At 53.8% G+C, this 25,830-nt stretch overlaps 6 protein-coding genes across 6 annotated transcripts; 3 read left to right on the top strand and 3 right to left on the bottom strand.

Annotated features, from left to right (window-relative positions):
* Positions 1–1,503: 1,503 nt before the first annotated feature.
* On the bottom strand, positions 1,504–4,815 carry COCSUDRAFT_83617 (hypothetical protein; the record flags this gene model as incomplete). Its single annotated transcript, XM_005650729.1, has 10 exons — positions 1,504–1,626; positions 1,752–1,923; positions 2,053–2,126; positions 2,223–2,354; positions 2,619–2,709; positions 2,986–3,196; positions 3,615–3,891; positions 4,203–4,373; positions 4,487–4,534; positions 4,768–4,815. The coding sequence occupies 10 exons, from the start codon at positions 4,813–4,815 to the stop codon at positions 1,504–1,506; spliced, it is 1,347 nt and encodes a 448-aa protein (XP_005650786.1).
* An 826-nt stretch (positions 4,816–5,641) lies between these two features.
* COCSUDRAFT_32470 (hypothetical protein) lies at positions 5,642–6,975 on the top strand. Its single transcript, XM_005650536.1, has 2 exons — positions 5,642–6,729; positions 6,913–6,975. Exon 1 carries the CDS (start codon positions 6,264–6,266, stop codon positions 6,567–6,569), a length of 306 nt encoding a protein of 101 aa, XP_005650593.1. The 5' UTR covers positions 5,642–6,263; the 3' UTR covers positions 6,570–6,729; positions 6,913–6,975.
* Positions 6,976–8,014: 1,039 nt separating this feature from the next.
* COCSUDRAFT_83616 (hypothetical protein) lies at positions 8,015–16,071 on the bottom strand (the record flags this gene model as incomplete). Its single annotated transcript, XM_005650728.1, has 23 exons — positions 8,015–8,172; positions 8,517–8,708; positions 9,012–9,129; positions 9,438–9,621; positions 9,765–9,893; positions 10,031–10,311; positions 10,597–10,697; positions 10,803–10,966; positions 11,079–11,263; positions 11,393–11,528; positions 11,660–11,881; positions 12,173–12,422; positions 12,687–12,799; positions 12,979–13,140; positions 13,358–13,632; positions 13,745–13,911; positions 14,071–14,248; positions 14,371–14,523; positions 14,666–14,728; positions 14,837–14,899; positions 15,011–15,079; positions 15,382–15,555; positions 15,745–16,071. 23 exons carry the CDS (start codon positions 16,069–16,071, stop codon positions 8,015–8,017), a joined length of 3,864 nt encoding a protein of 1,287 aa, XP_005650785.1.
* A 385-nt stretch (positions 16,072–16,456) lies between these two features.
* Positions 16,457–18,581, top strand: COCSUDRAFT_27604 (cyanase hydrolase). Its single transcript, XM_005650535.1, has 7 exons — positions 16,457–16,569; positions 16,744–16,793; positions 16,900–17,021; positions 17,146–17,292; positions 17,440–17,484; positions 17,721–17,825; positions 17,994–18,581. Coding segments are annotated over exons 1-7 (534 nt in total). The 5' UTR covers positions 16,457–16,567; the 3' UTR covers positions 18,057–18,581.
* A 1,061-nt stretch (positions 18,582–19,642) lies between these two features.
* Positions 19,643–22,158, top strand: COCSUDRAFT_46469 (hypothetical protein; the record flags this gene model as incomplete). The annotated part of the gene is made up of 5 exons (XM_005650534.1): positions 19,643–19,861; positions 20,059–20,175; positions 20,472–20,729; positions 20,970–21,086; positions 21,307–22,158. 5 exons carry the CDS (start codon positions 19,643–19,645, stop codon positions 21,589–21,591), a joined length of 996 nt encoding a protein of 331 aa, XP_005650591.1. The 3' UTR covers positions 21,592–22,158.
* Positions 22,159–22,378: 220 nt separating this feature from the next.
* Positions 22,379–24,647, bottom strand: COCSUDRAFT_61038 (hypothetical protein; the record flags this gene model as incomplete). Its single annotated transcript, XM_005650533.1, has 6 exons — positions 22,379–22,533; positions 22,875–23,046; positions 23,359–23,438; positions 23,698–23,788; positions 23,995–24,167; positions 24,491–24,647. 6 exons carry the CDS (start codon positions 24,645–24,647, stop codon positions 22,379–22,381), a joined length of 828 nt encoding a protein of 275 aa, XP_005650590.1.
* Positions 24,648–25,830: the final 1,183 nt, after the last annotated feature.

Here is a 25,830-nt window from a genome sequence, read left to right as displayed (position 1 = left end):
TTGGGTTGAGCTCGGTTGTGCAGATCGGGGTGGCGCCGGCAAAAAATGTGAGATCTCCTTGGATGGCTCCACCTGTGCCCAGCTGGACGATAGTGGCCGAGAAGGTGCGTGGAGTGCCATAAACAGTATTTCCTGTTGGGGTCTCTTGACCCTCGAGCACCGTAGCCGTGAGTCCAACCTGTGTAGTCAGTGCATCAGTGAATTCCTGTTTGCAAGGAGGTGGCTGAGCTTTAGGGTGCTGAGAACAAGGTGTGTGTATCTGCCTGGATACAGGTCAGGGAGGGTCCGAGCACAAATGAGCCGCAGGAGGAGACGTGAGGAGGCGAAAAACAAGACGAAGGAAGAAGTCTTACGTCAGGCAGCACTTGGGCTTGAGAAAACGGAAGGAGCATGAGCACGACCGCAGCTGCGCAGGCGAGCATCCTGCACACGGTGGCCATACTGAAGGCAAGCCAGGGGACTGAACCTGCAGGAAGCAAATTAAGAGTAGTAAGACCACGAAACAAGCATGTCGCATATTGCGTTGCCACTGCAAGATTAAGCGCTCCCTTACCCAATCGCCGACCCAACCGGACATATTCCCCTCGACACCCGGACATCAAGCGAGTCGGCGACATGGGTTGTATTACTCTTCTTATCGAGCCCAGTAGAGCCACCAAAGGCATGAGTAAGTATGCACGAAGGGTCACTGGCAGGCAGGGCGCCATGCGTCAGGGGACTTCAGTGCCACACTTCAACGGGTGAAAGCATCACGAAATAAGCGGGCAACTGCCCATTATCTGTCACAATACTCTCTCCAAGACAACAAAAGGATATTTCCTTCCCAGAAGGCTTGCACAGGCAACATAATATGTTTCACAAATCCCCGTGCTCCGCAAAAGAGGGCACGCGAGAGCACGTTCAGTCCTTCAACGGCACATCTTCGGTGCCATCCTTTCCGAATAGGTTGCTGCAAGGATGCTTTATCCAGTGCAACACTCGAACACAGCTTTTTTTGTAACTTGACCGTCATGTCAGGCACGTTCTTCAGAAAGGGGAAACGTTGCGAGTGCTCACCTCGAACTGACTGCCAATGTCCTTTGTATGGCACACTCCTTCCCTCACACACGTCTTTGGGCCGGCAGTTTGGTGTCCTGAGAAAGTTGTGGTGTGGAGTTTCAAAAATCGAAGGAACAGGTGAAGATCTCCCCGCCTTTGCATATCCCATCTATCCCCTTTGCTTAGTCAGACTCCCATTTCAAGATATTGCATCCTGCCCTTCCTACCAGGTGCTTTCTGGTATAGCTGGTCAGGATGGCGCCTTGGGGTCCAGTGGATTACAAGATATCCCTTTCAAGGGACTTGCTTCTCAGCTGTCCGAACTTCATTCATGATCAGTCCTAAATGCATCATCATCCATGAGTTGAAGCTAGCTCCGGAAGTCCTGCGTAGGATCCTGTTTCGTGCAGCAAGTAGTGCACTGTTTCCATATATATACAACCTATTATATAATTTACGCACATGCTACAACGCCGCTCTTATGTCAAGCCACTGGAGCGCTTGACCACCAAGCACATTTATAAGCAGTTGCCGCGCGGGGTCCTTGCTTCCAAAACTTCCGAAGGAGGCTTTTCTCGCCAAGTCAGCCTGCGCAGCAAAATCTAGGTCACCAAGATGCTCTGGAAGTCAAGAATTGACAGTGACCTCCATCTGTCTTGGATGCAAGCCCAGCAGGATGATGCGCGACATGGGTGGGCTGCTATTCAGCCCACCTGACAGTCCTCACAAGCATTGTCGCGCAGTGAGGGAAGCTCCACAGAGTCCATGAGGCCCACAAGCAGGCTGCCAACCTTCTGCCATTGTCCCACAGGGATCATGCCCTTCACCTCTGCCCCGCCGCTTGACGCTAGTATCAGGCTGCGCACAGTGTCGTCCACTATGCCCCTGCCAGGACAGGAACGAAAGGGCAATTTCTGAGGAACAGGGACCACGCTGCAGCTAGTGGGTCATGTCAAGCACGCATCGCAAGAGCGGACTTTGCAGCACTAGGTGAAGAAGGCAATTTTCTCACACCTGAACTTTGCCTCCTTCTCAAGGACATCCGCGCTCCTTTTGCAGATAGAGCAGCCTCCATCTTCCTCCTCTGCCTGTTACGCAAAACACATTTTACTCAAAATACTTACAATGCTTGCAAACAGAATTTATAGCTATTCAAAAGTAAAGACATAGAGGCAGACACGGACCTTGGAGGCCTCCACACGATCAGGGCCCTGCTTTCCACTCCTCTGCTTGCTTCCAGCCTTGGCGCGCTTTGCCCGTTGGGCTGCCCCCAGTGCATCTGTCACGAGCGGCGCCACCATCACTGCTGCCCACACCTGCACCATGCACTGGCCTCACACTAGTAAACTCCCCAACATCTCCTGCTGGAAAATACCAGGCACTTGCCAGCCTTGCTGCTGTGGCGCAGTACTCCAGGGAGCATCGTGGTGGCAAAACAGCGTTGCAACCAAAGAGTCTTGGGGAACTCCCTCCATTGTGTACAGTCCGTCATCTCCTGATCACTCGAGATTAGATGCGCAGTGATTAGACAGCCAAGACAGTGCTGGGCTGCCGGGGCTGCTGAAGGGCGGGGGTCTCACCGTCCAGTCAATGGGCAAGTGCGGCTGCATTTTCGCATCTAGCTGCTCCAAGAGATCCAGGACTGGCTCGGAGACCGGCCGCCGTGGATTCCTGCAGTGCATGGCCAAATCACTTTTGGCAGCCTGAGGCCATTTGACATTGATCATTACTAATAATTACATGCGTGAATATCAGACGACAATAGAATGACTCCAGCTTGCAGACGATTCTCCTTGAAAATTGATGGCATATTTAAGCAGCGCTGCAAGAGCACTGAGGCACCACAACATCCTGAACGCCAATCTTAATCTATTGTGCCCGCTGTATTTCCTTCTGGGGCCACATATGGCTCCACATCTGGCACCAGAGCAGGAGAAACATTCGCACCGGGGCAGCCGTCTGCGCGTGAAGCGCTCGGCCAGGGGGGGCACGAGGAGGTCGAGCAGGCGGTAGCGCCAGAGCAGGCGCAGCGACGCGGCAGCTGCCCCGTAGCTGAACAGCGCCTGCGCCTCCATCAGCAGCCGCGAGCCCGGCAGCTTCAGCACCTCGCCCGCCTTCCCCACCATCGCCTGCCCCGTCTTCTCCTCTATCGTCAGCCCTGCACGCACCCCCACCACGCCCCCTGTCAGCCTCTGGGTCCCTTTTGCAGCTACCCCTTCAGCTGCACCCAACCACAGTTGCCCAGGGATCAGTTACTCCAAGCTTGGGGTGGCAAAGCCAGCCCTGCTGCGCATTACTTCCCGCTTGGTGGGCACACTGTATACACGCCAGGATAAGAAGTGCCTGTGCTTCAAAAATTGACCTTGGAGCCTACAAACAGCCTGCACCATATGCACTTGGGCTGCTTCAAAGTCTGGCTCCGCTCAGTCTCCAACATCTGCTCTTCTGTAAAACTTGCTCAACCACCTCGAATCGGCAAGCATGTCGTTGCGTCAGTAGCCTCTCAGCATAGACTTTCTGATGTCTCGGTGTCTCTGATCTCGCCAAATGTGGGGCTCTGAGAGGCAGGCCCTCACCGACGCGCGCGGCGTGGCGCACGGCCCGTAACATGCGGGCGGGGTCGTCGCTGAACGAGGTCTCGGGGTCGATTACGGTGCGCAGGACGCGGCGCTGGCAGTCGCGGAAGCCGCCGGCATAGTCCAGCAGCAGCGCGGAGAACGGGTCGAACATGATCGCGTTGCAGGTGAAGTCGCGCGCCATCGCGTTGTCCACACGCGCTGACGCCCACAGCACCTCCGGCCGCGCGCCGGCGGCCGCGGGCATCCCCGCCCCGGGTTTCCTCCCGGCCTTCCCCTAAGAAGCGGTGAAGGCTAGGTCGGTGGTCTTGATTGACATTCCAAATAAGGAACTCTAGCTTGTGGGGTATCAGGCCAAGGAGGACAGGAGTGCAGTGCAGCGGAGCATCCGTCACAGGACACAAAATATCCATAACTGCCTATACCGTCAGCGTCTGACTGCTTGTAACGTTGTGATTTTAGTCATGTCCTTGTGGAGCGCTTCACGAGCAGATCTCGAGTCAGGAGCCCAGCTCCACATGCACTCCAAGTGGCCACCTTATTGCCATGAGACAAGTCTACCCAATTCTGGGAGAGCGGGTGAGAGACCTTGTCGTGGGGCTTGTGGCGCGGCAGGAAGGCGGCTGCATCTTGAGGGATAAGCTCGCGGTTGGCTCGCGTGCCAAAGCTGGACACCTCAAGGCAGGCCCCGTCCGCGTACACATGCACAATGGGGAAGCGCTTGCCGATGATGCGGCAGCTGCCGAACAGCCGCTTGATCTGCAAGCACCGGCTCTGTCACTGCACGGCAGGTGACTTGCAAGGATGGCAACCAACCGCAGAAGGAAGTCAATACTGGGAATACAGGGATGCAGGGAGGGGCACGCTGTCACCTGCACGGGAGTGGCGGTCGTGAGGATGTCAAAGTCTTTTGGTTTGCCCTGCAGGAGGAGGTCCCTCACTGCGCCTCCCACTAGATACCCCTCATGCCCTGTGCAGTATCACCTTGTCTCAGCTCAGCATCCACAGAGAAATAGCTCAGAGAAAGATTTAAGACACGCTTGAGCTGAAAGTGTGCCATTTTCCCATGGTGCAGATCACCATTCCCGGTGCATGCATCTGGTTGAAAGAAAAATGGAGGTGCTTATGCACTGCTATGAGAACGGAAGCTCACCTGCTCCTCTGAGACGCAGGAGCACTGTCCAGACTCCGCGTGGGACATCATGCGGACGAATGGGGTGCATGCTGTCATCCAGGATTGGGTTCCTGCCGCGACCCTGCGCTCTGGCTGTATCTGGGGCAGTAGAGGCTTTGGTATGGCTGGATCTCCTGTCGGCATCTTTGTCCTGAAGCTCTCTGTCACCACGCTGCAACCCTCTGCCCTTGAGCCAGGGCGGGTCCTCTGAGTGGGAAGGTGCTTCATCAGCTGCAGGCTCTGCTACATATCGCCGGCTGATCCTGAGTACACAGGGTTAAGAATGAACAGGATGAAAATCAAGATGATGAGGAGCTTATTACTGCATTCATTCGCTGTGACCTCCGTAGGGCAGATCACAGACAGCTTTCCTGAGGTCCTGACCAAAGCTAGAGCATATGTCTGCACTGGATATATTACTCATCCACAAAACACATCATAACTGACCTGTACTGGGTTGCAAGTGCATCGTTGACGATCTGAGCCCTATGCGCAGTACCAGGGCCGAGCAATCTCGCGCTTAGACCTCCTGAACCCTCAGTTGTTCTTAACGGAAATATTGAGGATGACAGATTCGATCCAACGCAGGTGCAGAGCGATCTAGAGAACGGTAAGGACTGTGGAAGTGTGATCTGAAGAGTACTCTGGGCTGCGTGATACAGCTTAATGAGACCGAATGCATGGAACATAGTACAATCTGCTTTCCATCACTTGTTGAAGGCTGCAATGTGCATCATCCACCTTCCGAAACTTCAACTCCAGCGGCTACCGGGAACGCCCTAATCGACGGCAAGCCGTTCAAATTCAAGTGAAGGGAGAGCCAAATGGGGACAGGACAAGGAATTGCAGCAAGAAAGCCAAGAACGTATTACACGATCGGCGCCATCAAAGTCACAAGCCACAGGGGAATATATCACGATCACTCCATTACACTGCTGCCCCCAGCACTCAGTGACTAGACCCACCCTGCATTGCGCAATGCATGACTAAAATGCTCATCAGATGCAGGCTTCCGAAGATGAGTCATGGCGGCCAGAGGCTCTTGGAGACTTGACTTTAGCCAAGTATGGCCAGCAATACATATGTACAGTCTGCTTGATGTCGCGAGTGTCCATCATAACCCTATGATCATCATCCTGCACTGCAGTCAGGATGACACTGCCGGTGTGCAATCATCAATATCTGCAACAGCCTGCACTGCAGTACGTGCACATAATACTCAAAGATTCTCATATCCAGTTCCATGCTAAATAGCATGGCGGCTGCATGCGCTGCACGGGTGCGCTGCACGGGTGTCATGCATCTTGTACACATTCACTGAGCATAATAAAACTCTCAGCAGGTGCAGACATGCCATGCTTCCTACAAGCAGCATTGCACCTTCAAAACTCCAACCTGACACCTTATGTTTGGCAGTGACAGGGTGCGGCGCCCCGCCCACACTCTGCTGAGAACCATAAATCTCTGCGGTTGGAATGACAGGGCGCACACTTCGACTGCAAGTCACAGTCTGCACTTCTCTGTTCAGCAGAGTCAAGTTCAACATGTACACGCCTGTCCTGAAGTTCCAATCCAATCCTGACCATGGACTCACCGATTTTAGCCCATGCCTGATGGACATCAGAAAAACTGGCAACGGGGTGCTTTGGCAGTGTGTGGTTACTCTGTACAAGTGTGGTGTCCAAAATGGTGCAGTCCAGGGGTCAGTGCTGCATGCGGATTCAACCGCAGCGGAAGTAGCTTGTGCTGCACTTGCGGCTGCAGCAGTGAGAGCTGCTTGAGCAGTTGCTGCCAGAAGGCTTGCAGTCCCTTCCAACTGGCGTACCGGGGGTTTGAGTCAGAGACCGGCAGCTTCCAGGCTGCAGGCCGCTCAACGCGAGCAGCATGAAGCAGAGTACCACGCAGAAGATGCGGGTAATGTCCATACCTTCAGCAGACGACCTGCACACCAGACATCGCCCATCAACACATGCTGAGTCAGAGGGTTGACAGCTTCTGATTTGAAAAGGGACACTGCCCGATGTCTCAACCCTACATCAAAGTTTATTTTGGCGCAGTACAGAAGGATCGTCCGTGAGGCTTAAACATGTTTACAGGAGTTCGAAGGTCGCTTTGATCACCTACCTTGCCCCGTGTTTGCTCACGCCAGCTGCCGCAGATGTAGACTGAACAAATAATTTTTAGGCTGCAAAACACACACTATATATCATTCAGAGAAGTAAATGTGTCGAAAGTCGCAGCTTAAATGAGCGCGTTGCCTTGCAGCCCTGTTTCCGACATGGGAGAAGTGCTCTTCCGGAACGATCAATTGGTCTCCAAGTGTCTAAAAGCTTGTCCCGCATACAGTCACGGGAGGCGTACCTTGTTACCCGCGTACAGGATGGATGCAGACTAATCTAATCAATAATTTAACCGTCGATCGCTCGAACAACATCTCCGACATCGCATGATATTTCCCCCTGCCCTTCCAAATCGGTCTCACAAATCTCCAACCGGATGCATGCCTTTTTGTTGCTCAAGGGTCGAACAAGGTCATGACATGCCCTAGCGACCCGCAGCACTGCTCAATCCCTGTAAGCATATTTGCATGTCAGAGCTCGATCAAGTTGAGTTAGCTCGAGCTGCCGAATCTCGACAGCACCGCACGGCGGCCGGGCCCGGGCGCCGCTCTGCATGATGCTGCCAGCAGTGCCAAAATCTTTTTTGGTACAACCCCTTCAACACCATTGTTGCAGCATGCCACAATTTGAACCGCATGAATGTTTCAAAAGGACTAGTATTTATTGAGAGTACAGCCTGCCTGATCTCATGAGGCAGTGGACTGGTGCAGACAAATAGTATTCAATACAATTGCAAGATGCCAGTGAGTGCATTGTAGACTTTTTCCAACCTAGGAGAAATCGCCTCTGCTATTACAATATTGTGCCCTTGACCTTCACGAGGTTCCTGTATGTGCACAACAAACCGAGCAACAATGGACAATATTCCTAGCTAGGACACCGGAGACACATATGTCCACCACTGAGTTTGCATTCGTTTGCATGCTGTTCTGATTCTTGGACTTTCAGACAACATGAAGAACCCTCCAATGATTGCCTTGCAGCCGTCTCAAGCATCTGCAAGGGTGCAAAGCACAACATGTGAAGCTGTGCTTATTTCAGCTCACTGCAGTTCCAGATGGCACCATCAGACCCAATGAACATAAGCTGGGGCACACTGAATTTCCTCACAGGCCCACCAGACCAGTGCCGGCAAATCCACGCTCGGCCGCCCGTGCGGAGCTGTTTGCCTCGACTGGGCCGCCCAGGACTCCGGTAAGGTCATCATCGCTCACCACGCCAGCATGCACCACCCGGATGCCCTGCCCTTGCCCCACCCCCAGCTCTGCAGCAACCCATGAAACCTGCTCAATCCCTCGACCCGGCAAACAAGCGCAGAGCCCGCAAATCCCTCATGCCAAGGTTTCTCTCCCTCTGCTGCAAAGCATGCACGTACAGCAGACAGGCCTTGCTGCTGTCACAGGACATCAATCACAAGATGCAGTGCCAGTGCTTTGAAGTGCTTGGCACAGCAACCAGGTCAGCAGAGGGTATCACAGCATCTTTGCACATGCTAACATTCAATGCTGCCAAGACCTTAAATGAACGGCTGCGCGGGGCCAACATCTGAGCAGGCATATTTCCCAACCGGCAGGACAACACCACAGGCAAAAGACGCCGGGCGCGTACCGGCCAGGCTGGCCTCGTCGTTGTCGAGTTTGGTCCATTTGCTGTGCGCGAGGCAGTACACGTCGGCGTTTCTGGGGTGCACGCTGAGGGCCTCCAGGATGCGCAGCTTAAGGTCCCACAGCGTGTTGAGCGCGCTCACCGTCACCGCCGCCTTGCCCCGCCGCACGCGCTTCGACCGTCGCTCGCCCAACACTGCGCCACAGCTTCGTCAGTCATCCGGCTACTGGCGTGGCTAAGGGTGTCGAACATAGTTCATACATCAATTTTCCCCCAGTACGTCGCACAATTACACACTGCTATTCCAGAGTTAAGACCGAAAGCTTGTTACTGGACATTCCACTGGAAGATTGTTGTGTCCGGTCTTTGCATGCACTTTGTGGAGCGCCTCTAGAAACACAGTTTCAAGCTCTCCAAGTGACGCATGGAAGTGCGAGAGTGCAACAAGGGAAGGGCGGGCAGAAGGGGAGATGATTAGGAGAAGAGGCAAGTGTTCACCAGTGAAGGCCGTGGCTGACCCAGTGACGTCCGACTGCTGCACGAGCTCCACATGGAAGGTGGCGTCCGTGTAGGTCAGCTGCTCCACCCGCAGCGCATCCTCGCGCTCCTGCACTGCCTGCGCACATCCAGACACCAGGCACGCCTTTCAACACTCTGCTGCCGTCCCTGTCTTCCGTCAAGCAGAGTGAAAACAATACATCCATTATGCTTCCTTTGCTGCCATTCCAAACCAATCTTACAAGTGCAGGCCTCTATTCCTCTATCAATCTTACACATTAGTGTCTGTCTCAGGCGTGCCAAGTTCCTCAGCCCAGAAGATTAGTCACCCCTCTGCTTGCCACCTACACCCTTTGTTACACAAGTATCCACACTTTGAGGCATCCGTGCTGATGTGATTCGAACAGAGAGGAACCCCTTACACACCTGGCGGCACCAGTCGGGGTCTGTGGCGAGGTGGGCGCGCGCAGACTCGTCTGTGCCGCGAGCCGACGGCTTCTTTGCCTCAGCTGCCGCACCGTCATCTTCCTGGGCCTCAGCGCCTCCCTCAGCCGGCTCTGCTGCCTTCACTGGCGCTGACGGGTCCACAACCAGGGTCGCCCTGATGGGCCTGCATAAAGTAGACCGGGTGTTACCATACTGCAGTGCTAGGTGACACCTGTGTGATCATTTTCTGGGACTTAAAAAAGCACTGCAACAAGGGTTGATGCGCTGCATTGAATCATACAGCACGGTGAATATTTGAAGGCATACCTGCGTGCGGGGTGGGCCTCGCTGAGGGTGCGGTCATCGCCATAGAAGGCCATCAGGTGTTCCCAGTCAGCCAAGTTGATCACTTCGAAGGCGTCAGTCTCCAGGCTGGCCTGAGCCCACCTCCCTCGCCTGCAGGTAACAAATGTGCAGCGCCTGAGACTCTTCACTTGAAACACCCAATGCAGAATTCAAAAGAAATACACCATGGAGAGAGCGCTGCCAACCAGAGACCAGTCTGCTAGGCTCAAGTTTACAGCAGCACGCACCTCTTGACGACGGCAGGAGGCGTCACGCTGAGGCAGCCGGGACACTTGTCGTCGGCAGGGTGGCAGGTGCAGAACACCTCTGCGACGGCGCTCGGCACCGGCGGCGGCGGCTGCCCGGCGTCGCTGCCGCGCCGGCCGGAGGTGCCGAGGAAGGCGCGCCAGGCGGCCAGCCAGGGCCGTGGCACCAGGCAGTAGCTGCCGCCCGGCTCCAGATGCAGCGAGGTGCTGGCTGCCAGCTGGGCCAGCACGTTCCTCTGCGCCCCCGCCTGCTCCTTCAAGTGCTGCAGCCACCAGACGACACGTGAGCCATTCCACCATCAAGAGGCATTTGTTTGCGCATGGGGAGCACAGATACCGCCAAAGCCTCTCTTCCGACGCAGCAGCAAGGGACGGAACTGGCTTCACATGGCGCATGCATATATCAGCATGAATAAGGTAGGGCTGCGCTTCTAGCTCTGGAGGGCATGACACTTTGCAGGTGCGGATTGACATAGTGCTTGCATGGATGAGCATATCCTGAGGTTGGCACTGGGCTTGAAACATTCCAGGTGCTGTGAGAGGCGCACCTGGCCGGTGCTGGCGTCGGCGTTCAGCTCAACCATGCAGATAGGGCAGATGTTCGCATCTGACACCCTGAACTCCCGCATCTCTTGATGGGCTGAACACCCTGCGCCATCAGCACACATCAAGACACACAAAAGGCTTTTGATCGAACCGTCTTGGCACAAGTGCATCAGTTCTGAATACGATTGTGAGACAGCATGGCAAGTACCTGGCTCAGCCTTCTCAGGAGCATCCTCCTCGTCGCCACACAGGTCAATCTGCTCTGCTGCATAACCATTGCTGGCGGGCTCCACTTTTCGCTTTGCGGTGTCTGCTGCACCTGCATCAGCCATGTCTGTGTCCTGGTGCTCGCGGCCGGCGGCTGCTCCGTCCCTTCAAAGACACACCGCACCCTGTTCAGGCTCCTGCACCTCCCGCAGCGGCATGCACAATGCAGCAACATCGGATTTGCCCAGGAAGAGCTGGAAACATTATAAGAGCCTACCCGTTTTGGCAGGCTTCCTGTGGACCACCAGGCCTGTTGTCGTGCGACATGCCATCGGTTGGGCCAGGCGCATTTGAGAGTGTATCACCCCCTTCAGCGCCGAGTACAGCTGCCTCCTTGGCTGCCACAGCAGCTTCCCTCATTTCCAAGATGGCCTCGCGAGCCGCCAGCCGCTCCTGACTTCCCTGCATTCAATATCTTTCACACGTCAGCTTGAGGACTTTGACAAGACATAAATGCTACTATATGACGGACCAGGGGTGGTCGTACACGCGAGAACGGGAAACTATGGGCAATTAAGGACACCAGCGCACCTCTCTGCTTCCTGCCTTTCCGTGCCCGTTTGGCATCGCCTGCAGCGTCTCAGCCAGGAGCTCTGAATCCATGCCGCCGCCAACCCTCTGCTCCCGGGCTGCCACTGCTGCTTCGCGCTCGTCCAGCTGCTGTGCCCTGCAATCAACCACCTACATTTCATATTCATGATTTACCTCCAACACAAGTGTGAGAAGCACCTCCCTGTGGAGTATTTCAACCGACGCAAGCATTATGTAGTCACTCAGAACATGCTGACAGGTCCCCACCTCTGATCAGAGGCGTCTGAGCCTGACGAGCCAGTTTTGGCAGGCGCGGCTGAGTCAGCGGGGCGCCAGCTGCTGCGCAGGTGCTGCCACACAAAGGAGGGCACAGCGATGCGCTTGGCCTTGGGGCCGGCCACCTCCGGCAGCAGGCCGCCGTGCTTGCAGGTGATGCTCTGCGTGGGAGACATGGTGTTCACGGTGCTCTTCGCCCGTCGCCTCCAGCCCCTGCAGACAAGGCACTGAACATCAATATCTGCAGGTCAAGAGTAGAAAAGACCGCTCTCTGCCACCCCTGACTATTCCCTAGACAGCATCAATAAGCTCAGTCCGCCACAACATGCGTTCGCTTGGGCAAAGTTCGAAACGCTTGTTCCAACACACACAAAATCTTGATAGAGCAAAGGGCATGCGCACAACAGATCATTGAGGAGAAGGGTGTCCTGCTAGTGCCTGTGACCCCATATCACTGCAGACAAGCCAAAGTGCACGGCTCTCAGACAAGAAGAGGGCGCGCACAAGAGCCAGGACTTGGACACGTAGAAGTCGTCGGGCTGCGGCTGGCGCGAGTGCCCCTCGACCTCCTCGGCGAGTGCGTTGACGATCTGCAGCACGCTGTCGCGCTCCATGGAGCCCTGCTGCGCGTCCACAAGCCCCTGCAGGCTCACAGCCAGACACTGCCAGCAGGCATCGCCGTCGGACAGCTCCGGGCCGCCCCCGACCTCCTCCTGCAGCCGGCCCCACGCCTCCGCCGTGATCCTCTTCCCCTCTGCACACCGTGCGCCGCACGTCAATGCCCAATTCGAACCCCTAGATTCAAATCCCTATATCTGATGAGGCCGAATAATTTGATGAGCATCTGCTGTGATCCGTTCCCCTCCGCACAACATGCGCCGCTTCATCAAGGAGCTTTACTTTGTTCTTGCGGAGTCAGGACTCAGGGGAAGCTTTCATGACAATAGGCACTCGTGCAAAGCACACATGTAAAACAACACGGTTGGAGCAATGGGCTTTAAATTGACTCAGGACACACCTGTCTTCTTGGCAGGGTCCAGCTTGCCGTGAGAGCACAGGAGAGGGTCATTCTTCACAGGCTCGGTGGAGCCCTGATCTGCCCACTGCTTCAGCCAATCCGCTGAGACCCACCTGTGCCGCATGACCTCGATCAGCACATGCAACCCTAAACCACTATTGGCTCTACAGGCAAGGAAAAGTCGCCCTTTGTATATCAAAGCCTTCAGCACTGCTAGCGCTCATCAGAACTGGTTCAGACCATGTGCATGTGGACCTGCAAATGGCAATGCTAGAGGCGCCAAGGACAGTACCTGCTTTCCCACTCGGGGCCTGGCAGAAGTGCAGACTCCAGTATCTGGCGCACAGAGGCCTGCTGCCGCTGCACCTTCTCCATCAGCTCCTCCTTCTTGGCCTCGTACTTAGCGCATGACGTCTCAAAAGCAGCACGCTCCTCCGCCATAAGCGCATTCAGCCTGCAACAAACGCCACGCTCAGATCCTCCGCTTTGTTACATATATGAATGCCCACACACAGCAAGCCACGCCGCCGTTTTTAGCAGTTTGCTGCGCATATTACAATTATTGCAAGCTTCTTCTGCCAAGGCAAGGAGCGTAGGCAGACAAGCTGCATGTACAGCCTACCAAAATCCGACAGCTGAGCATATAGAGGTTCCACAGTAGCCTGACATACTTGGCAGGCAGCTCTATCCTTCTGGCGCCGCCGTGGTGGCTCTGGCGCCGGTAGACGAGCATGTAGGCGTTGGCCGATGCGATGCGGTCCTGCTGAGTCTCCTCGGCCGCCTGGTTTGGCGGCGTGCTGACATCAGCGGGCTCCGGGTCAGCATCCAGCACCATGGGATCATCAGGCGTTCCCTGCCTCCTCACCACCCCCACAACCTCCACCTCATTCTCCTCAGCCGCCGCCGCGCTCACCTTGCGCTTGCCCTTCGTGCTAGGAGCCCCGCCCTGCAACACACACTTGTCTCAGTCACTTTCATGCATGCAATCACAAGATCAGCAATGCTCATGCATGTCCTGCAGCTGCCCTGCGCAGCTGATCATGTGGTTGCATACGGACATCAAGGTGAACGAGCGGGAAGAATTGAGACGCAGTGGGGCTTGCCTTCTTCTCAGCGGCAACGCCATGATCGCCGCGTTCGCCAACAGGCCCCTTAGGCATCTCGGCCACTGTCTCGTCATCAAAGCGCCACCACTTCTCTGCCTCCTCATCCCACACATGCGCAACTGTACCATGCACCAACCCACACACTCACTATGAAGCCATGAACCCACACACACACTCGCACGCAAAAAGCAAGAAAAATGAGAAGGCAAACATCTGATCCTGAATGGAAAAACAGAGTCCAGGCACAATGGAGTGAATGTGTTCAAAGAAGGCAATACCGTAATGGCCATGGCTTGCGCTGGAGCCCTTGTGGATGAGGATGGACATGAGCTCATACTGGGTCTCCCTCTGGGGACTGCCTCGCAACTGGCTCGGCCCATCTGTGCCCAGGAGGGGAGCCAGATCCAGCTTCAGCGGGAAAGATAGCTTGTCGCTGGCTTTCACCTTTGCCATTTTCTGCACGAACGCAGCAGCACCTTGGGGTTTCCTTGATGACAGGCCACAAGAAGAGGTATACAGCAAGTCTATAGTGTCCAGTGAATAACAGTATAATTATGCAGGTGCCAACAAAAACCCACCTTCATGTCGAAGACAAAGCGCTGCAGGGACAGGCAGAGGTATGGTGGCGTTGACACCAGCTTCATCTGCCGCTGGGCATCTGTTTTCTTGTGGCAGAGTGTGCAGAAAAATTGATTGTCTCCCTCCATGTGCTCTGCTCCCAACAGCGTTGCCTGCCAGGTAGAAAAGCCAGTCTCAGCCACCCATTGTGCCAGTAACGGGTGAGTTACAATCGGCAACCCAGAGACACCTCTCTTTGATCGGACAGAACCTTTGACCTACCAAACTAGCTTCTAAAGTTGGCATGCCCTTCACTTGGGCATCCAGCTCGTAGAAGTTTGTGGCCCTGCCTGATCCCTCTGACAGCTGTCCACAAGACTGCAGGACCACACAGAAGACTTCAGCACCACACATTTCCATTGTGCCCTCTTTACTCACAAGGCAGCTGGGAATAAAGGCCATGTAAGTAAGAGAGCAGAGGATCACCAGACACTTTGTCTCGTAGAAGTAGCGTCCCCGAAAGAGCGTTGGCACCACGTCCCTCACACCCTGATCACATGACGAACCGAGGCACCTCAGCCAAGCAAATGCATTAATAATCCGGTCAAGGTCATTAGGCGCAAACAGACTACAACCAATGGAAACCAATAGAAAACATACCGGAATGCTCGACTTCGCCAGCTTTGCCTCAAGCAAGTTCAGCAGCAATTTGAAGAACTCCTGTCCATCCTGCATGGTCAAATAAATCACATCAGGCAGGCAAGCATCAGACATCAGGAAGAGAATCTGAGTGCAAGAAAACCTAGAGTAACAAGGGCAGAGTCCACTCGCCTGCTGGTAGCTGTGGTCAAGGTTCAGGGACTGTGCAAAGGCAGTGGGGTCTGCACTGTCTCTGGGTCCTTCTTGCAGCTCCGCAAACAGACGCCTGCCGCACCAAATTGAACTAATCCAACCACCTTTGCATCAGTCAATGGGCACAATGTCCTTTATAGATTGGCAAGGCAGTTGATGGAGGCATTCAGGCTCCGCACTGCAGCATACCTGATGTGTGAAATGACGGGCAGATCCGCAATGGGATCATCCACAGCAAAGAGGCCCTCGCGGAAAGCTTGGATCATGAACAGGCACTGCAGAGCGCTATTGACGTAACACGTGTTCCCGAGGTTGTTGAGCCCTGATGGTATGCTGCTGCTCTGGGGTGACATCTTCATGACAGCACAGGTTCCAGTCAGACTTCAGGGCATTGGAACGGCTGCTTTGCTTCATGGTAAGGCCTTTGCAAAGCAGTGTAGTGGGTCACAGGTGCAATTATGTGAATCAATTTGAGGATGTTGTTGTGCTCGTAACGTCAAACACATACATGGATTAATCTTCACTGGGCTTGCAAAGAGCACCTGTCGTTTGTCGTTCAAAGGATTAGATCCAAGGCTGAAAAGAGCATCTGGCTCCTTCTGCCAAAGACCTTTACGCCTGGAGCTTCCTGGTGCTGGGATGAGGCCACAGAGGCAATTCGGATTGTCCTTCTTGCCCTTGCATGCCTTATCATATAAGTCGCAGGCCTGCTGTGCTGCGCTCAACAAATCCAGCAGCGTTTCTCTGTCAAGATCGCCAGCTTCGATGCGGCACTTCAGCCTGAGAGCCTCTACAGAGTTTAAAGTAGCTGCAGGCTTGGCCTTCTTGTTCCTGCCAACGCCTGGCGTGCCTTTCTTTTGCACCTTCATTCTGGTTCAATCATATGTTATCTCAACGTATGCTCTAGGCCATCATCGGGGCGTGAAACTTCAACACTGACGTCCAAGAATAACCGTTCAAACAAGATCATCGACGTGGAACAGAAAGATCCGTCAGCTGCTTTATATGTTAAGGTCGCATCACAAAGATCTGCCAGTCGTCATTATTGGCAAGCAAAAACACCTGATATTTATTTATTTAGATCAAAGCGTAGCATGTCATGGAATGGAAGCTAGGGCCCAGTAAATTTTTCCATGACCCTTGCCCAGGGGGTCAAACCCCAGCCGCGTGCGCCTGTTGTCGCGAAGTCGAGCTCTTGCGAAAGGTCCAATTCTGCTAGGGTAACGTCATAGTAAGGAACAGGTGAAGGGACAACATTGCTTGCAGGATATTATACTACCATTCAGCGCGAATTTCAACGCAACCCTGCTCTTCCGATCTCCGATCATCGGCATCTAGACAGCCATTCAGTCACCACCGAGAGCAATGTAAGCTTCAAGATAGCGACAAATATTGTCGAAAACATTGCCGCATCACGATCAGCTCAAGATCAGTGCCACTCACTGTGTCGTAGCCAACCTAGGCTACGTCAATGCCGCAGAGCATGACACGGTGCAAAAGCTACTCCGGGATGATCTGAGTTTTTTATTTCACTGTCGCAGGGCAACACCTATATTTGCGCCAGCAGCTCCTTCCATCCTTCGTGGAGCAAGTGCGTCTCCCCTTTACCTTGGACAGATCTGCCACTCGTTTATGAAAAGTGCAGTCATTAATGCATCAGCACTACACACTCATTGGAGTTCTTCTGTCGATTTCAGGGAAGGAGGAGCTGGTGTACAAGCTGCTGCAAGCAAAGAAGGCATCGGGCAAGACTTTCACTCAGATTGCCAACGAAGTTGGTCTCACAAACCTATACACTGCCCAGCTCTTCCACAACCAGGTGAGCCCTTTCCAGCTCATCACCTCGACAGTCAATGCTATGCTCGTGTCATTGTGTCACAACAGGTAGTCAATCCTTGAGTTCTCGTCTCAACAGATCTTATCAAGTCATTGTACTGCTACAGACCGAGCTGAAGCCAGCGACAGCCGCAGCCCTCCAAAGTGCTGTCCCGGGTCTCACGGATGAGCTCATCGAGGAGATGAAAGTTTCACCTCTGCGGCAATTTGACCCCAGCATCATCCAGGAGCCAACAGTGTACCGGCTGTACGAGGTCAGTGTGCAGCCCTTTCTCTGAATATAAAATCGATTGTTATGATCTGATGTGCCTTGAAAGGCATTCCCTTTGTGTAACACGCTGCTCTCATTATGACTTGTTGTCAAGACCCACTTGATGAATTGGGCTGTGTCCGCGCTGCAGGCTATCATGTTGTATGGCGAGTCAATCAAGGCAATTTGCAACGAGGTGAGCTCTGAGCATGCAGCAGATCATAACTAACCCAGTTCATTGTATACTTCAGTGTGGTCCAGTAGCTCTTTGACGTCCATCAATGCTTTGAATGCTTTGAACCTCCAAGTTTTGTGACCTGAGAGCTCAGCAGTGACTCTGGCTCACTGAGCCTTCCTCCAGGGGGCTCCCAGCCATCTGGCATCTGGCATCTACTTATCCAAAGGAAAACCAACTGTTTGCGGTGTATGCAGGAGTTCGGTGACGGCATCATGAGCGCCATTGACATGTTTGCCAATATTGATGACATCGTGGGGGGTGCTGGTGAGAAGAGGGTGGTCATCACCCTCAATGGCAAGGTAAGCACCACTCTCCACATGCCTGCAGCATTTGGCAGAACAATATTATCTATCAACCAGCTGTATACTGGGAGGCCCATCTGCAGACATGGAGCAAGTGAAAGCTCCATCAAGTTCAAACTAACAAGGCATGTCAAGGCCTGAAGTTGTCGATGTGCTGCGTTGCAGTTTCTTCCCCACATTGAGCAGAAGACTGCCAACATCACAGCGCGCTCACCCAAGCCAGAGTGAGTGCTGGGCGGAGAGATTGTACACAAATGTTGGAGCAATAATAAGACGCTCGCTCAAGCGAGAAGTTGCTCTGATTGATGCCACAATGCAAGAAGTCTGCCATTGAGTTGAAGTACCATGCATAGTACTGCATTCATGAAGCTGAGCGCAACATGTTCCAATTGCTCTGGATGTGTTGTGTGCAGCAGCGCACTTTGTTGTTCATAAAGTCACTGCACCCTTTGCTGCAGCCACTACAGCGCTGCTGGCAGGCTGCAGCAGGGGCTGCAGCTAAAGCATCATCAACATTTCTTGCCCTGAATTGTTTTGATTGTGCTGCGGCTGCTTACCCAAGTGAAATTCTTTGGAAACTGTCTTAATCTCTTGTCTGTTACAGTCGTCTTGCACTCCTAATTGGTCAAATAAAGGTCTTGTGGAACATCTGCAGATTTTCAGCAATGTGTGCATTTTTGGTCCAAGAATTGAAGGATCCTCCGAGGAGTCCTGGAGTACTTCACGACCTCATGTAATCATTACCACTGAGCCACATGATGTCAAATTGGCTGAACAGTTCTAAGCCTGACTCAGAACTGCCGGCACTGGGCATGGCGCCATGATGGGCAGCATCATGCATGATGCATTCAATGCAACAGTGCATAAGTTATGCACTGCCATAGCTACTGGTCAGGTGGCCATATCCGTGTGCACATGCATTGGAAGTGCACACGTCAATTCTTCTGTGCATGTGCATGTCAAAGATCATGATCCATCCATGATCTCTGATGCCATGAGCATGCAACCCGCTGAGCGGCAGCGGCAGTCTTTTCGCAAAACTTCAAGATTTTGTAGTTTAAACCGGTAAACGGTACCGTGACGGATTAATGCAGATGACCTCGGCGGTCCATGGGCCCGTGACGGTTCAGGATAATAGAGCAAAAGCTCGACTTGCACCTTGTCAGGCAATAGGGCAGCAGAATCAGAAGGGCAGGCTCAAACCCAACCAGCACTTACGGATCACGAGTGCGGATAGACCGTAAATGTTGAATCCGTAAAAGCAATCCAGGTCCCTCAAGGTGAAGAAGGGTGCAGTACCTTGAATTCTGCAGTTGACGGTCCCCAGCTGTGGATTGCATAGTCTTATTGAGGTCGCTAGTCTTCTTAGAAGCTGGTACATCGATTGCAGCAGCCAAAGTTTGGGGTCACGACAGGAGATCAGGTTGGCTGTGAACCAAGATATTCTGTGTGCGATCTCAGTACAGGAATGACCTGAAAGAAGGTATCTCAACACACAATCATCGTTGGCTGCCTTCGTTCCTTGATAAGCATTCAATATTGGCAAGAGGGTTCGACTCAGAGAATTCAGTACCAGTACTTTCAAGCTCAGAAGAGAAAGCCCAGCAGTAGCAGGAGCATTGAAGTAGACTCAAAGGCCACAAGTCGTATCCTTCGTCAAATATTGGGGATTGGAAAGACGCTAGGAGGCTGAAGAGGGCGACCCCACTATCGTACATGGGGTGACAGCCCCTACCTGTGGAGGGGTGCCCTGACATTGGCGAGGGGCATGGTTCAGCACAGCATTTTGGACTGGACGGAGAGGCTCACTGGGGATGAGTGACTTCAGCAACTCTCTGAGGAGGCACGAGTTGAGGCAGGCCCGCCAGGTCCTGTTCACACTGCCCAGGAATGAAATGTTTGAGGTGGCTGGCCAGCCGATGGTGTACTATGAGCTGCGGGACTACCGCCACCATCCCCAGGGGAAGGAGGAGGGCATCAAAACGGCTCGAGCGGACGTCGGCTTCATGTTCAAAGCCTTTGAGACCGGGCAGGTGAGATGGGGGACCTCCCTTAGCTGGTGCATCTGCATGCATGTCTTGCTAAAGGATTCACAGCAGCGCAGCATGCACCCTGTGTAATGTACGCCATTCACAGATTGCTGTGCTGGTGAATATTAATGCATGCCTTGCCTGCCCATGCGGGAGTCTCCAGGATGTTGCATGCTCATTGCCTGCTCTGTGTCCCCCAGACGCGGCCGCCGCGCGGCAGGAAGACGACTCTGGAGGAGGCACCCAGGATTGCAACCATTCACGAGTACTTGGACTGGACGGTGACGGCTGAGGATGCTCTTGGAGACAATGAGCTGGTGCGCTGCCCATACCCATGCCTCTCCCCTTTCTTAAGCCTTCCCCCAAGTCACCATTTGCAGCTTCATATTTGGCAACCTGGTGCTGCACAATTAGACATTTGAGCCTCTGTTGGCGACATGTATAGCCCCGCCTATAGCGATCAAAACTACTTTGGCGAACGGATGCCGGGGGCGGCGGGTGCGCAACCGTCGCGCCCCGGCTCCGCAGCCGGGTCAAACGCACGCGCGCACAGGGGGGTTTGCCGCGTGCTTGTTTGTAGGGAACGCCCGCTAACTGGCGCTGCATGGACCAGGACTTTGGCGGCTTCCGGGTGGTCGCGCTGCTGCCGCGGTTCAAGCCGGGGTGGGTGCCGCCGCGCGCGTATGCTGACGAGGCGCCCAAGAGGCACCCGGAGCTGGGCGCACCGGCCGCGCCGCTGCCGGCGCTGATGCCGAACGGCAAGCCGATCTGCGCGGCCGTCATCCGTGCCGGGCCGGGCTTCCTGGAGGTCCCCTTCTTCGCCACGCAGGATGCGCGCCGCCGCAAGGGCTACGGCCGCGCCCTGCTGCAGGTGACCATTGGACACAAGAGACCAGCATTGACACATCTGAGAATTTATCTTATATTGTAGACTCTCAGCCTTGTCCAGGCGGCACCCACTTGTGTAAGACTCGATCCTGTGACCTGAAGACTCGGAGCCTTGTTCGCAGCAGGCTTGTGTGATGTCCTTAAGAACCTGTGTGTTGCGCCCTGTCCCTGATACAGTATCGGTTGTCACCTGTGCCTGGCTTGAAATGGCTCTTCTCTGCAGGCCATTGAGGAGATCGCGCGGGCGTGCAAGCTGCCCTACCTGCTCCTCTGCAGCACGGACGACCCCGACGTGAAGGCAACCTGGCGTGCCCTGGGCTTCCTCTTCACATCCGAGGAGGTACACCATTTCCTGGCTGCACCTCTCCCAAGCACCCCCTGACTTGATGCATGATAGAGGACAACATAGCACAGCCCCCACTATTGACATGACTGGCGCGGGCATCTGCACCTGTCCAACATGTGCCACAAAGGGAGTCTTCTACAGTGCCTGAGGTAGAGGTCTATGGGTCATGGTGTGATGTTTGGGTTCAAAAATGTGGTTCACATGCGCGGCGCAGGACATGCAGAGGCTGGGGGTGCAGGAGGGCGACCTGCTGCACATGGACAACACGGTGCAGATGCACAAGCCGGTGCCGTCCGCGCGGCTTTGGCGCTCGGTCGTCTTCACGCACGAGCACTGGCGGCAGCGGCTCTATTATCTACCCACTGCAGAGACCGGTGTACGGGAACGCCTTGCGAGACAGGCCGAGGCGCTTGCCAAGCTGAAGCCATCCAAGCGGCCCGCCAAAAAATCGGTGGCCAAGAAGGCCGTCGTGAAAACCAACGGCAAGGCCGCCAGATAGCACGGCAGGTAGTTGCACCATACGGGCATTATTGATCTAGAAGACTGTGTAGACACCTTTCAGCCATATGTATGGCCAGGTTGGTTCTACTTTGCCATTAATAAGCTTGGTCATTTATGATCATTTATGATCAGTCACCGTATGGTGCAACTGTGTAGGGCGGCAAGGCAGAGGCCGGCGTGGCTTAGATACACGGCTGGGATTCTGACCCTTCTCACTGCTCCCGAAATTTGGACAAATTGAACTCAAGGAACCTATCAGGCCAGCACAGGCGTGTAGCCTTCATAAGAGTCTTGCCCTCTGCGACGCGTTATGATGAGATATTTGTAGGCACAGTGCTAGGGAACATTGATGAGATAGTGTTTTAGTTTTGTTGAACGCATGAAGTGGTGCTGTTTTATTGCTCTGCAGCAAATATTATGCAATCTGCAGGCTGGTGAGCAGCAATGGCAGAAGGAAAAGATGCGCCATACATGTCAGCCCCATCAAGGAATAGGCTTCACAGTAATAGGCGCCATGTCCTACCTGTCTGAGAGGAATGCGTGTGTTGTAACGCTTTTTTGCTCTCATTTCCTCTCATTTGAGTTCTGAGTCTCAGAAGTTTGTGAATTCAAGTAGCTATGCCCTTTATACAATTATCCCTTTATATATTCGTTCCCTCTTTGAGGCAGCCCTTCCTCTCTCCTTCGCGTTTGCACCGCCTTGTATGTCTTCCAGTCTAACTTGGTTCTATAGCCAAATGCTCAGCAATGAACGGCAGACAAAGGGCATGCAGGACTAAGACTGCCTACTGCCCCCAGGTCTGCTTGAGGCCAAACTTGTTCTCCAGGGATGCTAGGAGGCACCGGCTGGCCGGGAAAGACCTGAATGCGTCCGCCACTTCCTCTCTGCTGCTGTGCACGACTGTGTACAGCGCTGCGTTGGCCGGCCAGCTCCCCCCTCCTGCCACGCACACGTCATCCATTCACTTTAATTACCCGTGCACACATATATATGCATATATATATATATTCTTGCATGTCGGTCAAAATTGCTGAAACCCTTCTTCCGTGCCTTTTACAATCCCAGCCTATAGCACCTGTCATTCAGGTCACACCACATGAATGTGTAGCTTGAATCCAACCTGGGGCTGATCGGTTGCATGACAGTGATTGTCAGATTTAGCGCCCAGCAGTGCATCCAAACAAACTTTTGGAAATAAGGCGACACCAACAATATCATCCTGCCAGAAGTACTGAATCATGGAAGGACCACCAGGGACCACCAATGGGATAGGTGCAGACCTGAGAGGGCGGACACGACGGCGGCTGCGCTGCTCGCGGAGAAGGTGAATGGGTCGCAGAGCACCACAAAACGCACGCGCGGGTGCTGCCTCAGCGTGCGGCCCAGCTCGTCTATGGAGCCCAGCTCGCTGGCAGGCAGCCTCACCAGCCTCAACCCCTGTGGGCCCAACTCCTGCACACAACATTTGGTGGTTTTCAGCATTATCTAGCTCAAGGAGATTTGCACTAAAGAGAGAACTCTGAGGCCCCCACTCCACAACTGTTGCTTTGCGACATGTTCTGCAATCTTCACCACAGTTGCTGCACTGCCGCATGATCTTCCCTATACTTGCTGCACCCTTGCATGTTTTGCAGTCTTCACCATGGTTGCTGCAGTGCTGCACATTCTCCAGTCTTGAAACGCAGGACAAGGCTGGATGCTGCAATTGATATACAGCCTGTTGCTTGCCATTATATTGCCAAAGAGTCATGGTCTGTAAGCTACCTGCAGGAGGCGCGCCCAGACCAGGCAAGTGTCCTCCTGGGTGTGCGATGTGTCCCACAGCAGTGCGTGCCGGCTGCCGCCTGTATCTGATCCATCAAGGAAGGCACGGCTATGATCCAGCAATGCCTGACAGCTGGCTTCATTTCCTTCCCCTTTCGCACAGATATTTGTGGTCAGCTAAAACAGGCGAGCTGGAAACTGTGTGACATGAAGTCGTCACTCGAATAAGTGGGGCGCACTTGGAAGGTGTGGTCAGTGGCTGGAAGGGATATGGGGTGGCACCTGTGCATTGAGATTTATGTTGGGGGTCGAAGCTAGCAGTTGCTGCTGTCAGGGCACCTCCGGAGCTGCCGGACCATTGAAGGGCGCTGTATTTCCCCACAAGCCCAAAGCCATGCTCTGACCAGAACTCCAGCAACTCAGGCAATGCCTGTTGCAGGCATACAGATGTCATGGGAAGTATGTCTCATTCATGATATCTGTGCCCTTGCATTAAATTCTGCACCCAAATTTCTCAGGGAGCCAAGGTGAGCCACCTGTCAATACAGTAGTGTGAATTGAGGTCAACCAACAATTTGAGGAGGTCAGTTCAGATGGGAGAACTCTTGAGTTGAGGCTTCGAGCCTGGGTGTGCACCTCAGACCATTTCCAGCTGCCGCCAATTCTGTCACGCCAGCTCTGACGTTCCCTGCCGCTAAGCGGTGCAAGGATGTGCCCCGCTGGACCTCCCTCACTCTTGCGGCCTTCTGCTGAGCCTTCTACTGCAGCTTCTTCCTCGAGCTCAAGCGCTGCTCTGCCCACTGCCGAAGCTGCACCATTCCATTGGGGCTCCAAGGTAAGTACAAGGCTGCATGTCGGACCCTGACAAGGAGTGCTTGCAGCAAGAATGTGGATACTTGTGCAAAGGCCTTACCTGCTGAGAGCCAGCCGGGCGGTGTCCGGTGCACTTCATTCACCCAACCTGGCCAATGCACACAGTGTTTGTCAGTTCTTTATCTTTATACCTGGTGCAAAGACACAAGTTGCAGGGCCCAACAGGCATCAATACATGCAGCCCAGCCGTGTGGCAGGTCAGCAATCTTTCCAGTCCATCAATGACCTCATCTCTCCGTCATGCTGAGCTGAGGCTCACCAGCAAGTGTGCTCTCAGCGAGGCTTAGGCGCTGCAGGACTTCCAGATCATAGGCTGCTGCATCCTGGAGTGGCCCACGTCCTGCCAGCTTGCCTTTAGCAGCGGCTTTGGCCAAGGGCGTTCGACCTGCCAAAATCTGCGACGCAACGCGCTCCATTGGAATGTTTCATATACCGCTCCAGATGCACATACTCAGTGTTGAGAACACAGTGAAGTGTAGTATGCAAGGGCTGGTTATTTTTGGGTGCTTGAAGAGCATTGTCACCTCATCTAACAGGAGATCCTGCCATGATGCATGGTTTGCGGCGACAAGCTCGGCATAAAACTCCCCATAAGCGGACAGGACTGCATCAGAGTTGCCGCCTCTCTGCAGGAAAAGAAGGACCTATGCAGCAGTTGCATTGCTCTCATGCTTGTTGTACAGACATATTCCGGATTAAAATTGCCTTTCGGAGATGCAGAGGGATATCAGAAAAGGTGTTGCTTGTCTCATCTGTTCAGCAAGGTGCAAAGATCGCTTGCCTTTGTGAATGCCATAGCGGCCTTGTTTTTGAGCACATACTGATGAATAAGCAGGGAATTGGCTGCTCTTAGGAGCGTTTCAGCATTCTTCTCGACGCCTGCATGTGAAAGCAGCACTGCAAAGATCTTGTGATCTGATGGGCAATGTAGATACCGAAAGCTATATCTCTTATCAAGAATTGCTTTAGGACTGTACACCATATCGATTTAGATTCTAGCGATACCTTTGATCGGCTCGTGCCCTAGATCAAAACCAATAGCCTTGACTGTTAAACAATCACGCCCCCTCTTTGACAGAATTCGAACGGTGTTGAAACCCTTCGCGCTCCTTCTATTCGATGATTGTCTTTGTGTACAGAGCGGAGTCTGCGACCAGCTCAATGTGGTTGGTGTTCTGAAAGGAACCGCACACAGGACAGCCACGGTCATCAGGAAGCTGATATATCTGAGTGTGCTATCCGGGACAGGCTCCCGGGGATAGCAATAGCAGATTAATTTAGTCCGTGATTAAATGCCAATAACACTTTGTGGTTGCGTCGCACTGCCTTGCTTCTAGGAGCACCGAATCGATTGGGGTGGTGTCCTTGTGTATGACTCATCATGGGCCTGGCTATTGCAACTTGAAGTAATCTGCTTCTGAGAAATGTGGAAGACGCTACAATCCCTCGTTCACTCTCTCTACACAGATGGAATGTGGATGAATGGGTCCTCATGAGTGCTCAGTGGTTAGAAAGTTGAATCCATTGGGCATGAGTAGTCAACCGCCCAACCAGTGTTAGGGTGTCCCTGATATCATGAGAGCCTTTTTAATGTAAGTT

This window comes from Coccomyxa subellipsoidea, assembly GCF_000258705.1.
Source record: "Coccomyxa subellipsoidea C-169, whole genome shotgun sequence".
Classification (NCBI taxonomy): Eukaryota; Viridiplantae; Chlorophyta; class Trebouxiophyceae; family Coccomyxaceae; genus Coccomyxa; species Coccomyxa subellipsoidea.
The sequence above is the reverse complement of the archived record's forward strand: the minus strand, read 5'-3'. Positions and strand labels throughout refer to the sequence as shown.

Excerpts from the sequence above, each read along its gene's own strand:
- COCSUDRAFT_27604 (XM_005650535.1), top strand. Across the intron at positions 17,293-17,439 it reads CAGTGTACCGGCTGTACGAG|GCTATCATGTTGTATGGCGA; the intron begins GTCAGTGTGCAG and ends TCCGCGCTGCAG. Across the intron at positions 17,485-17,720 it reads TCAAGGCAATTTGCAACGAG|GAGTTCGGTGACGGCATCAT; the intron begins GTGAGCTCTGAG and ends CGGTGTATGCAG.
- COCSUDRAFT_32470 (XM_005650536.1), top strand. The coding sequence starts at position 6,264 with ATGACAGGGCGCACACTTCGACTGCAAGTCACAGTCTGCACTTCTCTG.